The following is an 18,530-nucleotide window of genomic DNA, read 5'->3' on the forward strand; positions in this document are numbered from 1 at the left end:
TCAGGTGGACACCATTGTGAGACAGCAAGGGAGGTGTTCATGGTGAGTTCTGGTACCCTTTTTTCTGGAACAATAGCACTGGTGGCATATATGTTTTGATGATGATACATTCAATAAAGGTAGACCAAAAATGTTGAAATTTGACTGTTTCTGTTCCTTTTCTTTGTGCTTTAACTTTGCAAATGAAGATTTACACTAATGCACTTTGCCATATTTCCTGGTACAAGTGTTGAGATAGGAAGCTTTCCAATATTACTAGCAGAGTTTATGAGGAGTAAGGATTCTTCTGGCGGATATGCTTTGAAGGTAAAGTATGTACCTGGCCTAAATAAAAAATAAAACTAATAACTTTTGGAAAAAATAAGTAGGATATCAACTCTGAAACCAACATTTGCCTGGGTTTATGCTTTATGTGGAATGCTGATTGGATAAAATGAGCAGCCAATCAGGAAATGGTATAGCCTAAATGGGAGGAGTTCTGGAATGCCTGACATCACAAGGGAGGTGGTTCTTAGCCAGTGGGAGGATGAAACAACCTTAAGAAGAAATTAGAGAAAAGGTTGTTTCATGACAACACCAAGGTATCCAAACAGAAAGAGGTCTGAGGGGTGTAACACTTTCCTTACAAGCTATGATATTTGCAGGGACTCATTCCAGGACTGAAAGGTCACCAAGAGAGAAAATGATAGGGAGCTTTTATAAACTACAGATGGTTTTTCTCTTTTAAATACTAGAACTCAGGGTCATCCAATGAAACTGAGTGGTGGAACATTATAAGGATGTGCACAGGTGCTGTCTTGCCAGCGTCCCCTACTGGCTGTTTGGCCAATAGCAAAAACCAGGCAAGCAACAGGTTTTTTGGATTCCACTGGACAGAGAATTGACAGACTCTTAGGTAGAGACAAACTCTTATTAATTGATAAACATTAGCAAAGAAATTGATCAGCAACCTAGAATGGAGTCTAATATAAAGCCAGCAGCAACTGGACTAAACTACAAAGCTAGCAATATAACCAATAAGCAAAATACCTTAGAATAGGTTTAGTTCTTCATGTCTCTCCAGCCGATGGAGATCTGGAAGGCTTATCTGGGGCACTTCAGACTGGCAGGTGGTCGTTCTCTTCACATTCTGGAATGGAGCATAGAACAATCTATCAAGATCTCCCTGTCTCCTTCAGCTGCTGGCCCTTATATAGTCCAGAGTGTAGGTCTCATGCCAAGCTGACAACAGATGTAATTCATGATGTAATTCCGTTCCCATCCTTTGATCTGACCTGGGAGTCGACACATGTGGGCGTGAGCCTTCATTTGCATTCTTTATCTGTGCAGTTCAGTCAATGTAAGGTTACTTTCCTTGTTCCCAGACAACTGCTTCCTCCTTCCTTCCCCCATGCAGGCAGGTGTTTGATAGCTGGCCAAGCCATGAAGTTCCTTTCACTTCTTCTCCAACAGCCAGGTTCCTTATATTAAAGCTTCAGCTACACTGCAAACCAGGAGCATCACATTCTGTTTTATTCCCTGGCAATACAGGTGCCCTGCTCTGATTCATGGGCCCAGTTTGTAAATCCAGATCTAGGATCACGATCCAGAAAATATAAGTCTTTGGGAAACCCATTTACTTGCATATCAAGGGCTGCTAGATCAGATGGCTTTGAAATGGGATTAGACAACAGTCTTCTTCTTTCTTTAAGCCACAGCGTCAGATGTCAAGCTGGGTCTTTGCAAAAAGAAAACAAAATGACACACTTGGAGAGCCTGGGTAATAGCTTCCCCTCTACTTCTTTTCCAGGTCCAACTCATGTCCAAAGTCTTGCTAGATTCAATTGGATTTATATGCGTCCAACAGAGATCAGATCTAGTACTCAATCTTTAATTGAATTAAAGATTGAGTACTAGGCAGAGCCAGCAGTGGTGTAATGGTTAAGAGCGGTGGACTCGTAATCTGGTGAACCGGGTTCGCATCCCCGCTCCTCCACTTGCAGCAGCTGGGTGACCTTGGCTAGTCACACTTCTCTGAAGTCTCTCAGCCTCACTCACCTCACAGAGTGTTTGTTGTGGGGGAGGAAGAGAAAGGAGATTGTTAGCCACTTTGAGACTCCTTAAGGGGAGTGAAAGGCGGGATATCAAGTCCAAACTCCTCCTCCTCCTCCTCCTCCTCCTCCTCCTCCTCCTCCTCCTCCTCCTTCTCCTCCTCCTCCTCCTCCTCCTCCTCCTCCTCCTCTTTAATGATGATCAGGAGATAGAGATATAATTAAATGTATATACTTTCCATCAAGGGTGGGGAACAAATGGCCCTCCAGATGTTACTAGTCTGCAATTCCCGTGACCCCCAACCATTGACCATGAGGCCTGTGATGGAGGAATTTGGCACCCAGGAACATCTGAAGACCTCATAGGTCCCACATTATCTATTAAATGGTGAACATCTTACTGGAGTCCTGTAAACTAGAAGTCCAGGAGTTGAGAGAGGAATAGGATGCAAAATGAGAATGTGCTATATTACCTAAAAAATTTAAAAATGCCTTGGAATCCATGTGGAACATCTCTTTTGGTTTAAACAGATTGATCCAGCAAAAGAAAAAGACGTTTCAGTTATATTGGACTCAACAACGTCTTTACGGGAAAGGATGGTCTAATACTGATGCCACTTTACAATAATCTTGTTCTCCATTTGTTGTTGTCTTATTCTAGCTGAGAGGATGGAGGAGCCAGCGCCCGCAGAGCCAGCGCCCGCAGAGCCTACAACACTATCGGCAGCAGCACCATCAGCAACTATAACTGATGGTCTGTATACAGCACAGTCATATGGGATGAGGTTTCTCATAAAGTAGAGGAATGCATGGGAAATGCACAGGTTCTGTCTGCTTCTTTTCCAGGTCCAACTTGTGGTCTCCAAAGTTTATTTTCTGTTTCTTTTGTAAATTTATTTATTTGGTTTTTCAAAGTAAAATTTTACAATCACATATCAACATACAATATAGAAACAAGATTCCAAAGAATCTCCTGGACTTCCCTCCTCCCCTTTGTGGGTCCGATTGTTAGTCATTTCCTCCTGCATCTTTTATAATAATCAAAATCTTTTACATTTCTATTATGTCCAAAATTCTCCATTAAACTACAAGTGGTATTCCAATCACACTAAGAATTTTAGCTGTTTACAATGGTTTTAAAGATAGGTTATAAACTTTCCCCATTCCTTAAAATTTTCCTGATTTCTGATTCTTTTGTTCTTTTTTGCCATTTCGGCATAATCCACTAAATTTATCTGCCATTCTTCTCTGGTAGGGACTTCATCTTCTTTCCATTTCTCGGCCAATAACATCTGTGCAGCCGTGGTCATGTACATAGTCTTTTCTGCTCCTTTGGAATTTCGGCACCTAGAGTTCCTAAAAGAAAGGCTTTGGGGGTTTTTTTAGGGGGGGAATTAAACTCCCCCCCAATTCATTAACTATAATTTCCCAAAATTCTTTTACTACCTTACATGTCCACCACATTTGATAAAAGGTGCCTTCTTTTTCCTTACATTTCCAACATATATTTGACCCTGATTTATACATTTTTGCTAATTGACTGGGAGTTAAATACCAACGATATATCATTTTTGTATAATTTCCTTTCAGCGTGCAACATGCTGTGAATTTTAAATTCCAATTCCCTAAGTTCTCCCATGCTGCAAGTTGTATAATATACCCAAAATCTTTCACCCAGTGTATCATTGCTGATTTATCCTGATCATCTTTTGTATACCATTCTAGTATTAATTTATACGTTCTTGAGAGTAAATTTGTTTTGTTCTCCAACAGCTCTTTTTCAAATTTAGAGGTTCCATTAGAAAAGCCATTCTTTTTGTCCATCTTGAATATATAATTTAGTTGATGGTGTTGAAATCAGTCAGTTAGTAATTCTCTTATGTCCTCAAACATCTTCAATTTCGATTGGAATTCTACTTCCATTAACAGCTCTTTATACGTTCCCCAGTCATTTCTCATATTCAATTTTTTAAGGGTATCGCTTCTAATGGTGAGAGCCACCATGGTGTTTTTTGTTCTGGTAGATTTCTATATTTTCCCCATACCTCATAAACCGATTTTCTTATGACATGATTTAAGAAAGCTCTATGTACTTTAATCTTCTCATACCACAGATACGCATGCCAAACATACCTCGTAGGGTTGTGTTAAAGCTGTGAGTGCTCTCAACTGCATCCCCCCCCCAACTGCCTTCTGGCAAGTTTTCCAGGAGGGCAGCAGGAGATTGGTGCTTCTGCCAGAGTGAGGCTTTCAGGGCGGGGTGCCTAGCCCTGGCACTCTCCCCTCTTACCCCTGCCAGCCTCAGACTGATAGTCCCTTTCAGAGCGATCGAATCCGCACTGCCATTTCCAAGACCAGCCTATAATTTTTGACACATAATAAATCTGTGTCTTGTTTCGGAATCAGTGTAATGTAAGCATCTTTCCAAGAACCTGGCACTTTCCCCTGTATTTAATATCTCATTAGTTACATCTTTAGTGGTTGTGCTAGATAATCTTGTAGTTTCTTATAGTACTTTGCTGGTAACCCAACTGGCCTCTGCGTTTTGCCCATTTTGGCTTGATGAATTGCCTGTTGTAACTCCATCATAGTTATAGGTGCATTAAATGAATTAGGTTTCTCTTTTGTAATTTTTGGCAAGTTATTCTGCTTTAAATATTCTTCAATATTATTTATGCCGGCTCAGTACAGTTCTGAATTATACCTTACAAATTGCTTTCTTATGTGTTTTGTGTTATCTAAAACTTTCCCTTCTATATTTCATTTATTTATTAAGTTCATGTCTTGTTTTTTCTTTAGCTGCCATGCCAGCAGGTTGTGTGGCTGGCTGGCAAAATAAAAAAATTTCCGCCATAGCATTTTAATCTTCCATTCAATTTCTTGATTTACCAACATCAAATATTGTGTTTATAACATTTTTATGGTTTGCTTTACTGAATCTTTTCTTGGTTTTTTGATCAATTCTTTTTTATTTTTAATCAATTCTTCCAGCAGTTCTCATTTGTTTGTTTGTTTTTGTTCTCTCATCTTTTTTTGGAAAGCATTTTGTTGGATCAAAAACCCCCACATTACCGCTTTACTTGAATCCCAGACAACCTTCAGATCCACTCCTTGATTTAAGTTTAACTCAAAATAGTCTTTCAAAGCTTTTTCAGCTTTGTGTAAAATTGTTTGGCTATCAAGGAGTCCATCATTTAATCTCCACCTAAATGTGTGTGGTTTTTTTCACCTTTCAATTCCTCTAATACTGGTTTGTGATCCGAACATGTCCTTGATTGTATCTCTCCTTTTTTCTTCTCAATGATAGTTCATTAGATATCCATATCAAGTTGGTTTGTCCAGCAGATTGCTTTGGTTCTGAAAAAAAGTAATTTCTCTATCCAGTGGGTGTTTAAATCTCCATATATCAAGCAAGTTAAAGTTCTCCACCATTTTAAACATTTGAATGTTGTTAGCCGCCCTGAGCCCGGCTTCGGCTGGGGAGGGCGGGATATAAATAAAATTTATTATTATTATTATTATTAAAGAAAGTTACGGGTAGTCTCCCCTCCTTAGAATCTATTAAATGGTGAACATCTGGTAATGTATTGTGAGGAAGCCACTTTCAGCCTGAGGGTTGGTATCTTAATGAAAACAGCTCTGGTTCCTGCTGGAAAAGGGACAAACACAAAAATGAAAGGCATTTGGACCTTTAGGCATGGTAATTTGGCACAGTAAGTAATAGTGACATCATATGACATTGATTGACAGACAGGTGGGGCAAATGGAGAGACCTGGAAGGCCCCTGCTTTCAATTGATTTTTGGAATCATAAGAAGAGTCTGAGTGCTAGATCATGTGAAAAGTCCATCCAGTACTGTATCCTGACCACTCCATGACCAACCAGATATCTATGGGGAAATCGTATTATTTCCTCCAGATATTCAATAGATGCCAAAGCACTCAAAGCAGATAGTCTATATATAAACACCAATAAATGTTATGAAGCAAGATATTTCTTTTCAGCACACACCAAGTAACTGAGATTTCAGCTGCAATATAAACAGAACCAAAAATTCTCCATCTGATCTTATCAGCTGATCTAATGTACAGATATCACAATCAACCCATTTCTTCCACAAAGAAGATTGCTCCAAATTTGGTTTACCCCATAAAATAAATATAGAGAGAACATATGAATCAAACCCATAACTGTTCTTTGCAAATGCTTCCTGAAGTTCCATAAACTAGATGTCCAGGAGCTTAGAGAACAATATAATGCAAAATGAAAATGTGCTATATTATCAGTAAATATATTAAATATTATTTAATTAAATATTAAATATTATTTGAAAAGCAATTGTAATGAACAGATTATGCTTGTAGGACTGCAAGAAGTTCTGTAAGGAGGATTATTTGAAATATTGCAAGAAAAACTATGAAAAGAATTATTAGTTAATGATAATTAAGAGTAATAGAGAAATTAAGAAATGCAGAACAAGCGATAAAGAACGGAAAATCATCAGAGGTTGTTGATGGAAGTCTAAAACTTTGTATAAGATAAGAATTTATGTTAAATGATTGTTGGAAATGATATGTTTAAAAAAACTAATAAAAATGTGGAGAGAGAGAGAATGCTATATTATCTAAAACATTTTTTCAATACCTTTGACTCCTTATGGAACATCTTTTTGGTATAAGATGGAGACTAATCCAGCAAAAGAAAAAGAAAGACATTTCAGTTATATTGGACTCAACGATGTCTTTACAGGAAATGATTGTCTCATACTGATATACGCCAAAGTTTAATGTTGGAAATGCCTCATTGAGACATATTTTTGGCCTGAGGTTGTTGTCCATTTCAACTTTGTACCGATGAAATCCTTGACATTTGTAGATGTGCATCTATTTTAAAAATTATGTTCCTGTAATAGGGAGATTAAGTGCAGGAGAATAAAAGCAAATTTTGTGAGCTTTCATGCTTGACAAGAGACTAATACTCTGAGCTTGGAAGGGAAAACACCCACCATCCAACCAATGTGTTCATAGTCGTTATAATAGCTTATTGTTTCACAGATGCAACTGAGAGGATGGAAAAGTCTGGAATTGATGAAGCATCCAGAAAGGATTCAGCAGCAGCAGCAGCAGCAACACCACCAACAACTGAAACTCGTGGTCTGTATACAGCACAGTCATATGGGATGAGGTTTCTCATAAAGTAGAGGAATGCATGGGAAAGGGAAGTTGATGGAGAGACAGGCAGGGAGTGGAGCCAGTCATGTTGTGCTAGGGAGGAGTGCAGAGAAAAGCCCACACAGCTCTTTTGGTGCCAGAGATCCACTAAGCCCCACAGAAACCCCATGATTCAGCCCACTCTTTGCTGCTGGCTGTGGTGTTCCTTTACTGTGTGCAGCCAGGAATAGCTCTACCATTAGGAAGAATGAGGCAGTTGCCTCAGGTAACAGGTGCTGGGGTGGGCAGAGATGGGTAGACCACACAAGCTGCACTGCACCTCCTCAGTTAGTCTGCTGCCCCATCAGCAGCATCAAAATATCAGCCAATGGCCAGTCCAGCCCAGCTTCTGTATGTGGAATTATGTGTTTGGAGGGAGCATCTTGTCATTTGCCTAGTGGGCAGAAAGTCCTTTAGTATCAAAGGCTACGGTCTTCTGATCCAGACATTGGTCAGAAAAGTTTCCTCAAGCAGCAAGGTATCTCCCCTTACTTCCTCCACCTGCTCAACCACCCAGATTACCACCTCTTGAACAGTTGACTGTCTCTGCCTGATGGCTACCACAGCATATGGAAACCCTTTTTCCTGGAGTGGCAATGGTATGTTGGCTTGTTGCTATTTAGTCGTTTAGTCGTGTCTGACTCTTTGTAACCCCATGGACAAGAGCACGCCAGGCACTCCTGTCTCCCACTGCCTCCTGCAGTTTGGTCAAACTCATGTTGGTAGCTTCAAGAACACTGTCGGCTACTGATGGCTAAATCAGAATTTTCTTTCTTCAAGCATCTGTTTTTCAAGACATGGTTACCTTCTTAGAATCTCCAACGGGTGAAAGATATATAATACTTGAGATTTTCATCCTTACTGCCATGACACTGCTGCTTTTCCTTCTATGTAAGTAATAATAATAATAATAATAATAATAATAATAATAATAATAATAATAATAATAATAATTTATTATTTATACCCCGCCCATCTGGCTGGGCCTCCCCAGCCACTCTGGGCGGCTTCCATAGAAACCAAAAATACAGTAAAATATCAGACGTTAAAAACTTCCCTGAACAGGGCTGCCTTAAGATGTCTTCTGAATGTCAGGTAGTTGTTTATCGCTTTGACATCTGCTGGAAGGGCGTTCCACAGGGTGGGCGCCACTACCGAGAAGGCCCTCTGCCTGGTTCCCTGTAGCTTTGCTTCTCGCAATGAGGGAACCGCCAGAAGGCCCTCGGCGCTGGACCGCCGTTTAGGGCTTTAAAGGTCAGCACCAAGACTTTGAATTGTGCTCGGAAACGTACTGGGAGTCAATGTAGGTCTTTCAAGACCGGTGTTATATGGTCTTGGCGGCCGCCCCCAGTCACCAGCCTAGCTGCCGCATCTGGATTAGTTGTAGTTTCCGAGTCACCTTCAAAGGTAGCCCCACGTAGAGTGCATTGCAGTAGTCCAAGCGGGAGATAACCAGAGCATGCACCACTCTGGCAAGACAGTCTGCAGGCAGATAGGGTCTCAGCCTACGTACCAGATGGAGCTGGTAAACAGCTGCCCTGGACACAGATTTGACCTGTGCCTCCATGGACAGCTGTGAGTCCAAAATGATTCCCAGGCTGCGCACCTGGTCCTTCAGGGGCACAGTTACCCCATTCAGGACCAGGGAATCCTCCACACCTGCCTGCCTCCTGTCCCCCAAAAACAGTACTTCTGTCTTGTCAGGATTCAACCTCAATCTGTTAGCCGCCATCCATCCTCCAACCGCCTCCAGACACTCACACAGGACCTTCACTGCCTTCACTGGTTCTGATTTAAAAGAGAGGTAGAGCTGGGTATCATCCGCATACTGATGAACACCCAGCCCAAACCTCCTGATGATCTCTCCCAGCGGCTGCGTGTAAATGTTGAAAAGCATGGGGGAGAGGACAGAACCCTGAGGCACCCCACAAGTGAGAGCCCAGGGGTCTGAACACTCATTCCCCCCCCCACTTTCTGAACACGGGCCAGGAGGAAGGAGCGGAACCACTGTGTGACAGTGCCCCCAGCTCCCAGCCCCTCAAGACGGTCCAGAAGGATGTTATGGTCGATAGTATCAAACGCCGCTGAGAGATCCAGTAGAACTAGGAAACAGCTCTCACCTTTGTCCCTAGCCCGCCGGAGATCATCAACCAGTGCGACCAAGGCAGTTTCAGTCCCATGATGAGGCCTGAATCCCGACTGGAAGGGATCCAAATGGTCCGCTTCTTCCAGGCGTGCCTGGAGTTGTTCGGCAACCGCTCACTCAATCACCTTGCCTAAGAATGGAAGATTTGAGACTGGGCGATAGTTGGCCATCATGGCCGCATCTAAAGATGGTTTTTTAAGAAGCGGTTTAATAACCGCCTCTTTCAGCGGGTCTGGGAAGGCTCCCTCACGGAGGGAAGCATTCACCACCCCACGAAGCCCATCACCCAGTCCTTCCCGGCTAGCTTTTATAAGCCAGGATGGGCAAGGATCCAGGAGACAGGTGGTTGGTTTCACTCGTCCAAGCAGCCTGTCCACATCCTCGGAGGTAACAGATTGGAACTGATCCCACTCAACTTGACTAGACAGAACTCTAGTACTCTCCCGCCCCGGCCCTGCTCCCACGGTGGAGTCTACTTCTTCCCGAATCTGAGCGATTTTATCTGCAAAAAACTTTGCAAAATCATTGCAGGAGAACATGTGGCCCGTACTGGGCCCCGATGTTGCAGGTGGTTCCGCTAAATTGTGAACCACCTGAAAAAGTCTCCTGCTGCTGTTTTCTGCAGATGCAATAGAGGCGGTGAAGAAATTCCTCTTCGCCGTCACTATCGCCACTTGGTAGGCTCGACGTTGAGCTCTAACCTGTGTCCGGTCAGATTCGGATGAGTTATCCGCCACCGGCGCTCTAGCTGTCTCAACGATTGTTTCATTGCCCTCAGATCCGTGGTACATAATTAGCATACTTTGCAACTAATATTATGTGCTTTGCTTAAATGTCAATAGCATTTCCAAAAAGAGATGGCAGGATCCACCTTCCATTTACCCCTTTCATCTCTCTTTGATTTCTGGGGGTGAGTTACAGCTGTCACCCACTGAGAGCAATGGCACTGTTTTGTTCTCCCTGAATAAGTGAGTTCCAGCACTTGGAACAGAAGCACAGGATAACACAAGTCCCTGGGACACCCTGGACAATTCCCTTTCCCAACTAATCCTCATTTGCTTGTGGGAAAGCCCTGTGATGGAAACGTTTCTTTTCTGAGCAGGTTGAGTCATCTAGTGTGTTCCCCCCCCCCCCCCCGGCCAGGAAACACTTAACTAACAACAGCGCCTGATTGGCTAGCATTCCAAGGGAGGCAATTGGAGTGGAGCGAGGGAGTGGGAGAGAGGAATTCAGTCTGTGAGTTGGATTCTGTTAGGAGAGTTTGTTCTGACAGGTGGTAGAGCTGAAGAGAGCTGAGAACTCTCAGTATATGCTCTAAGGTTCTGAATTGCAGAACTCTGTTAAAATAGACAAGACACAGTCTCACAAGCTGTTTACAGGAAAAAAGGGTCCTCAGAGGGGATACTCTGACTGGAAAGGGCAATAGTGATTCCAAGGCTAAGGAGGATTTGAGGGACTGTAAGGAAACAGTCCAGTTAAAATCCTAATTTCCTGAAATGTGTGTGGAGAAGTCTGATCTATGAAAGATGTGTAAAAGGAAGTAACCTTAAGCCTGCATAGCATACAGCCTATAACTTGAAACAGTATATGTTTTAATAAAAAGCATCAGCATCACACAGTTAATAACCTCACTGTTTGTTACATTTCTGTGGAAGAAGAACCAAAACTCCTTGCTTACATCTGTTGTAATAAAGTTTGTTTGCAACCTGTTTCCCCAAAAGTAAAAGCCACAGTTGCTCGTGATTCATTGGGGGAATTCATCTGAGGGAATTCATCTGAGGGAAGGGAAACTGAGGCTGGCACAGCGGTGCCAGGGGGAGAAAGAGTGCCATTGCGTCACTGCAGGACCCATTCCTGATCCTCACCAGCCTGCCCTCTGCCAGGGCTCCAGTCCCCTGAAGGAAAGTGCTTGGGGAAAACAGGCTGCAGAGGATATGGCCATGTCCAATTGGGTGGGTTCAGAGCCTACCTAAATATCGAGATATATGCAGGACTTTTTTCAGCTGGAATTAATCAGAACTCTCTTCTGGCCCCTCTCAGATGGGCGTTGTGGCCATTTTAAGAGAAGAAGGGAGGCATTCATGCTGAGTTCCAGCACCTCTTTTTGTAGAAAAATAGCACTGGATAGATGAGCCCTTGACCTATTTGCACACCTAATTCATTTTCAAAGGGCACTCAAAAGTAAGCAAATCTCGAGTGGAGGGAATAAAATGATCCAAGAATTTGCATATTTTAAGCATGTGGCAGAGCATGAGGCAGCCTGGCAAATGCAAGACTGTAGGACAAAGAGGAAAGGTCTATCTAGACAACCAAAAATCCAAAGCTCTCAAAGGGAGGCCAAACCATCTAATGACAGAAGTAACAGGCCAAATTGAAACAGGACTTCAGATCAGCAGGGCAGCCGCTGTCAAGGGCTGAGAGCAGAAAATATTAATAAAAGTCATAGCCATGGTTTTGTTGATTTGATTTTTTATCTGCGTTACAAGTCAGCAATTTAAATTGAATATTAAAAGCAGTTTGAAACCAAGTATCCCCTCCCCCAGTTAATCAGACAATTTAATCATTTCTTTTCTACCTACTTCATCCTTAGATCAAAAGGAACTAAAAAGAAGAGCGGAGTTTCAAATGGCAATTGATATCATTCGGACCTTTGTTGTTGGGCTTGATACAATCCATGAAGACAAGGATGGTAAGCATTATTTAATGCACATCCTCACTTTTGCTAGACCTTGTTTAATTTAAACAGGCTTCAATTCCTGTAGTTCACTTTGGGATTCATATTGTGTAAGCAATACATTTATTCAATGAAACTCATCACCCAATAGAGTTTATCACATTTCATTGCTCAGCAGGAAGAAAAGCAGATGGTTGTGATTCTCACATCTCCCCACTAGAAATGCTGTTCTTCCCCATCAAACTGTAATTCACAATGTTTATACTACTGCAAGATTTTAGCACTAGCACAAGGGAACTTTGCCCCCACTTCTCCCTGCTTGCCATCACCAAAGCTGCTCTGCAGGGTGGGGAACAGATTGGAGGGAAAGGGGCTGAAGATTGCATTGTACAAGGAGAAATTCCTGCACTGTCCTCCTTAGAATTATGTGGAATGCAACACAATATTAATCAGAAAAAGAGTTTTGGCGCCTCTATTTTCTTAGATCTCACAAAGCATAATGTTGTTGTCGTTGTTTAGTCATTTAGTCATGTCTGAATCTTCATGACCCCATGGACCAGAACACGCCAGGCACTCCTATCTTCCACTGCCTCCCGCAGTTTGGTCAAACTCATGTTTGCAGCTTCAAGAACATTGTCCAGCTATCTCGTCCACTGTCGTCCCCTTCTCCTTGTGCCCTCCATCTTTCCCAACACCAGGGTCTTTTCTAGGGAGTCTTCTCTTCTCATGAGGTGGCCAAAGTATTGGAGTCTCAGCTTCAGGATCTGTCCTTCAAGTGAGCACTCAGGGCTGATTTCCTTCAGAATGGATAGGTTTGATCTTCTTGCACTCCATGGGACTCTCAAGAGTCTTTGGCGATCAGCCTTCTTTATGGTCCAGCTCTCACTTCCATACATCACTACTGGGAAAACCATAGCTTTTACTATACGGACCGTTGTTGGCAAGGTGATGTCTCTGCTTTTTAAGATGCTGTCTAGGTTTGTCATTGCTTTTCTCCCAAGAAGCAGGCTTCTTTTAATTTCGTGACTGCTGTCACCATCTGCAGTGATCATGGAGCCCAAGAAAGTAAAATCTCTCACTGCTTCCATTTCTTCCCCTTCTATTTGCCAGGAGGTGATGGGCCCAGTGGCCATGATTTTCGTTTTTTTGATGTTGAGCTTCAGACCATATTTTGCGCTCTCCTCTTTCACCCTCATTAAAAGGTTCTTTAATTCCTCCTCCCTTTCTGCCATCAAGGTTGTGTCATCTGCATATCTGAGATCTTAATTCCAGTTTGGGATTCATCCAGCCCAGCTTTTCGCATGATGATTTCTGCATATAAGTTAAATAAGCAGGGAGACAATATACAGCCTTGTTGTACTCCTTTCCCAATTTTGAACCAATCAGTTGTTCCATATCCAGTTCTAACTGTAGCTTCTTGTCCCACATAGATATTTCTCAGGAGACAGATGAGGTGATCAGGCACTCCCATTTCTTTACGAACTTGCCATGGTTTGCTGTGGTCGACAAAGTCAAAGGCTTTTGCATAGTCAATGAAGCAGAAGTAGATGTCTTTCTGGAACTCTCTAGCTTTCTCCATAATCCAGCACATGTTTGCAATTTGGTCTCTGGTTCCTCTGTCCCTTTGAAATCCAGCTTGCACTTCTGGGAGTTCTCTGTCCACATACAGCTTAAGCCTGTCTTGTAGAATTTTAAGCATAACCTTGCTAGCGTGTGAAATGAGTGCAATTGTGCGGTAGTTGGAGCATTCTTTGGCACTGCCCTTCTTTGGGATGGGGATGTAGACTGATCTTCTCCAATCCTCTGGCCACTGCTGAGTTTTCCAATCTTGCTGGCATATTGAGTGTAGCACCTTAACAGCATCATCTTTTAAGATTTTAAATAGTTCAGCTGGAATATCATCACTTCCACTGGCCTTATTATTAGCAGTGCTTTCTAAGGCCCATTTGACTTCACTCTCCAGGATGTCTGGCTCAAGCTCAGCAACCCCACTACCTGGGGTGTACGAGACAGCCATATCTTTCTGGTATAATTCCTCTGTGTATTCTTGCCACCTCTTGATGTCTTCTGCTTCTGTTAGGTCCTTACCACTTTTGTCCTTTATTATGGTCATCTTTGTACGAAATGTTCCTTTCATATCTCCAATTTTCTTGAACAGATCTCTGGTTTTTCCCATTCTATTGTTTCCCTCTATTTCTTTGCATTGGTCGTTTAAGAAGGCCTTCTTGTCTCTCCTTGCTATTTTTTTAGAAATCTGCATTCAATTTCCTGTATCTTTCACTATCTCCCTTGCATTTTGCTTGCCTTCTCTCCCCCGCTATTTGTAAGGCCTCGTTGGACAGCCACTTTGCTTTCTTGCATTTCCTTTTCATTGGGATGGTTTTCGTTGCTGCCTCCTGTATAATGTTATGAGCCTCCATCCATAGTTCTTCAGGCACTCTGTCCACCAAATCTAAATCCTTAAACCTGTTCCTCACTTCCACTATGTATTCATAAGGGATTTGATTTAGATTGTATCTTACCGGCCCAATGGTTTTTCCTACTTTCTTCAGTTTAAGCTTGAATTTTGCTACAAGAAGCTGATGATCTGAGCCACAGTCAGCTCCAGGTCTTGTTTTTGCGGAGTATATAGAGCTTCTCCATCTTTGGCTACAGAGAATATAATCAATCTGATTTCGATGTTGCCCATCTGGTGATGTCCATGTGTAGAGTCGTCTCTTGTGTTTGTGATGACCAGCTTATTCTCTTGGCAGAACTCTATTAGCCTTTGCCCTGCTTCATTTTGAACTCCAAGGCCAAACTTGCCAGTTGTTCCTTTTAGCTCTTAACTCCCTACTTTAGCATTCCAACCCCCTATAATGAGAAGAACATCCTTCTTTGGTGTCATTTCTAGCAGGTGTTGTAAGTCTTCATAGAATTGATCAATTTCAGTTTCTTCAGCAGCAGTAGTTAGTGCATAAACTTGATTACTGTGATGTGAAAAGGTCTACCTTGGATTCGTATTGAGATCATTCTATCATTTTTGAGATTGCATCCCAGTACAGCTTTTACCATTCTTTTGTTGACTATGAGGGCCACTCCATTTCTTTTATGGGATTCTTGCCCATAGTAGTAGATATGATGGTCACCCAAACTGAATTTGCCCATTCCCATCCATTATTTTTTAAAAAATAATATTTATTAACAGTTTAAAAATTACAAAAAGAAGAAAAAAAATTAAACAAGACAATACAATACATTACAAAAAGAAAAACACTACATAAAACATTGAATTAACAAAACAAAACAATTTAAAAACACATCCAATAATTTCAAAATCTTGTCTTTCATTCACTTGTTTCAGCGACCTCCTCACACCTCCCTTTTTGTATTCCACTTCAGTTAACTGTTTCAGCAATTCCTTTCCATCTTCCTCTATTTTCTGTCCTGTAATTTATCTTAACATATTCTAACCTTATTTTTCCCTTTAATGCATTAACAATCTATCTGTACTTAATTCCTTATAACATTTCTGCTAAAGCCATATAACTTCATTCCAACATTTTTCTAACATTCATTGATTTTACAGTATTTCTGTAGATAATCTTTAATTTTTTTCCAGTCTTCTTCCACCAACTCTTCTCCCTGGTCTCGGATTCTACCGGTCATTTCCGCCAGTTCCATATAGTCCATCAACTTCATCTGCCATTCTTCCCGGGTGGGTAAATCTTGTGTCTTCCAATACTTCGCGATGAGTATTCTTGCTGCTGTTGTCGCATACATAAAAAAAGTTCTGTCCTTCTTTGACACCAATTGGCCAACCATGCCCAGGAGAAAGGCCTCTGGTTTCTTCAGGAAGGTATATTTAAATATCTTTTTCATTTCATTATAAATCATCTCCCAGAATGTCTTAATCCTTGGGCATGTCCACCAAAGGTGAAAGAATGTACCTTCAGTTTATTGTCAGGTAAATTATAAATTTTCGCAAGCTTGACTGGTGTCATGTACCACCTATAAATCATTTTCATTAAATTCTCCCTCAAGGCATTACATGCCGTAAATTTCATACCTGTGGTCCATAACTGTTCCCAGTCAGCCATCATAATGTTATGTCCAACATCCTGTGCCCATTTAATCATAGCAGATTTCACCGTTTCATCCTGAGTGTTCCATTTCAACAGCAAGTTATACATTCTTGACAAGTTCTTAATTTTGGGATCTAACAATTCTGTTTCCAATTTTTATTTTTCCACCTGGAAGCCAACTTTTTTGTCCAAGTTATATGCCTCCATTATTTGATAGTAATGGAGCCAATCTCGCACTCTATTTTTTAATTTTTCAAAACTCTGCAGTTTTATTCTGTCTCCATCTTGTTCCAGAATTTCCCAATATTTCGGCCACTTGGCCTCCATATTGAGTTTTTTCTGTGCCTTCGCTTCCATTGGTGACAGCCATTTTGGGGTTTTCTTTTCTAACAGATCCTTATATCTTATCCAAACATTAAACAGTGCTTTTCTAACAATATGGTTTTTAAACGCTTTATGTGCTTTTACCTTATCATACCACAAATATGCATGCCAACCAAATCCGTTGTTGAAACCTTCCAAATCCAGCACATCAGTGTTTTCAAGAAGCAGCCATTCTCTCAGCCAGCAAAAAGCAGCTGATTCATAGTAAAGTTTAAGGTCTGGCAGGGCAAATCCACCTCTTTCTTTAGCATCAGTTAATATCTTAAATTTTATTCGAGGCTTCTTGCCCTGCCAGACAAATCTGGAAATATCTCTCTGCCACTTCTTGAAACAATCCATCTTGTCCAAAATTTGCAATGTTTGAAACGAAAACAACATCCTTGGCAATACATTCATTTTTATCTCAGCAATTCGGCCTAGCAATGATAACTTCAAATTTGACCATATTTCTAAATCCTTTTCCCCTTCAGTCCAACATTTTTCATAGCTATCCTTAAACAAGTTCACATTCTTAGCAGTCATGTTAACCCCTAAATATTTCACTTTCTTAACCAATGTTAATCCTGTCTCCTCCTGGAACTTCTCTCTCTCATTCACAGTTAAGTTTTTCTCTAAGACCTTAGTTTTCAACTTGTTCAACTTAAAACCTGCTACCTGTCCAAATTCTTGAATCAGTTCCAGTACCCTTTTGGTACTAGATTCTGGCTCCTGTAAAGTCAATACTAAATCATCAGCAAATGCTTTCAGTTTGTACTGTTTAGCTCCCACTTGTATACCTTTAACCAATTGGTCCTTTCTAATCATATTTAACAAAACCTCAAGGACCGATATGAAAAGCAAAGGAGAGATTGGGCAGCCTTTTCAAAACCTTGACCTACCCCCATCCCCTGTAAATTCTTTTTCATAAAACTCCAAGAAATATTATCAAAAGCTTTCTCCGCATCCACAAATATCAGAACTGCCTTAGTATTGATATTCACTTGTAGTTTTTCTAAAATATTAATTATGTTCCTCGTATTGTCAGACAAATGTCTGCCCGGGAGAAAGCCCGCTTGATCTTTATGGATTTCTTCTACTAGCACCTTTTTTAATCTTTTGGCCAAAATGTCTGCAAAAATTTTATAATCCACATTAAGCAGCGATATGGGGCGGTAATTCTTAAGATGTGTCTTTTCAGTCTCTGTTTTCGATATAAGTGTAATATAGGCTTCCTTCCACGACTCTGGTGCCCTTTTCCCTTCCAATATTTGGTTACAGACTTCCTTCAATGGTTGTATTAACCATTCTTTCAAAGATCTGTAATATCTTGAAGTCAAACCATCCGGTCCTGGAGATTTTCCCAATTGCATGTTCTGTATGGCCCCTTCCACTTCCTGATCCGTTATTTTATAATTCAACATTAACTTATTTTCCTGAGAGATTTTCTGTAGTCCATTTATTTTCAAGAATCGATCAATGTCCATTTCTTTCTGCTTTTCCTGTGTATAAAGTTGTTTAAAGTACCTCTGGAAGCACTTTCTGATCTCCACTGGGTTCTGTATATTCTTTCCTTCCACTTCCAAATTCGTAATAGTATTAAGTTTTTGTCTTCTTTTCATTTGCCAAGCCAACAATTTTCCACACTTATTTACCGATTCAAATGTCTTTTGTCTCATCTGTTTAATCTTCCATTCTATTTCCTGATTCACCATTTTCATATATTGTACTTGATATAACTTTATCTCTTTCAGGATCTCCTGTGACTTTGGTTTTGCTCTCAGTTTCTTCTCTCCTTCCTTTATTTTCTCCAGGATTTTATCTTTTCTTTCATTTTGAGTTCTCTTCTTAATTGCATTCTGTTGTATCAAAAATCCTCTCATTACCGCTTTACTTGCGTCCCAGATTACTCTTTTTTCCACTGTAGTATTCATATTTATCTCAAAATAATCTCTCAAGGTTTTTTGGGCCTTCTTGATCCCTTCTTCATTCCTAAACAAAGTATCATTCATCATTCCCATCCATTTTAGTTCACTGATGCCAGGA

The 18,530-nt window shown here is 41.1% G+C and overlaps 1 protein-coding gene across 4 annotated transcripts in view; it reads left to right on the top strand.

Annotated features, from left to right (window-relative positions):
* Positions 1 to 475: 475 nt before the first annotated feature.
* Positions 476 to 18,530, top strand: part of LOC310742314 (uncharacterized protein) — a 54,920-nt gene continuing 36,865 nt past the window's right edge. Inside the window, exons 1-5 of one of the 4 annotated variants that reach the window (XM_083571608.1) lie at positions 476 to 581; positions 2,692 to 2,784; positions 7,085 to 7,183; positions 8,021 to 8,131; positions 11,977 to 12,075. In XM_083571608.1, the coding sequence (XP_083427734.1) occupies positions 2,700 to 2,784; positions 7,085 to 7,183; positions 8,021 to 8,131; positions 11,977 to 12,075 (394 nt within the window). In that variant the 5' untranslated portion in view covers positions 476 to 581; positions 2,692 to 2,699. Of the gene's footprint in view, positions 582 to 620; positions 843 to 1,001; positions 1,340 to 2,691; positions 2,785 to 7,084; positions 7,184 to 8,020; positions 8,132 to 11,976; positions 12,076 to 18,530 lie in introns of those variants that run through there. The other 3 variants (XM_083571609.1, XM_083571606.1, XM_083571607.1) reach the window with 3 other exon arrangements.

This window comes from Podarcis filfolensis, assembly GCF_964270895.1.
Source record: "Podarcis filfolensis genome assembly, chromosome: 9".
Classification (NCBI taxonomy): domain Eukaryota; kingdom Metazoa; phylum Chordata; class Lepidosauria; order Squamata; family Lacertidae; genus Podarcis; species Podarcis filfolensis.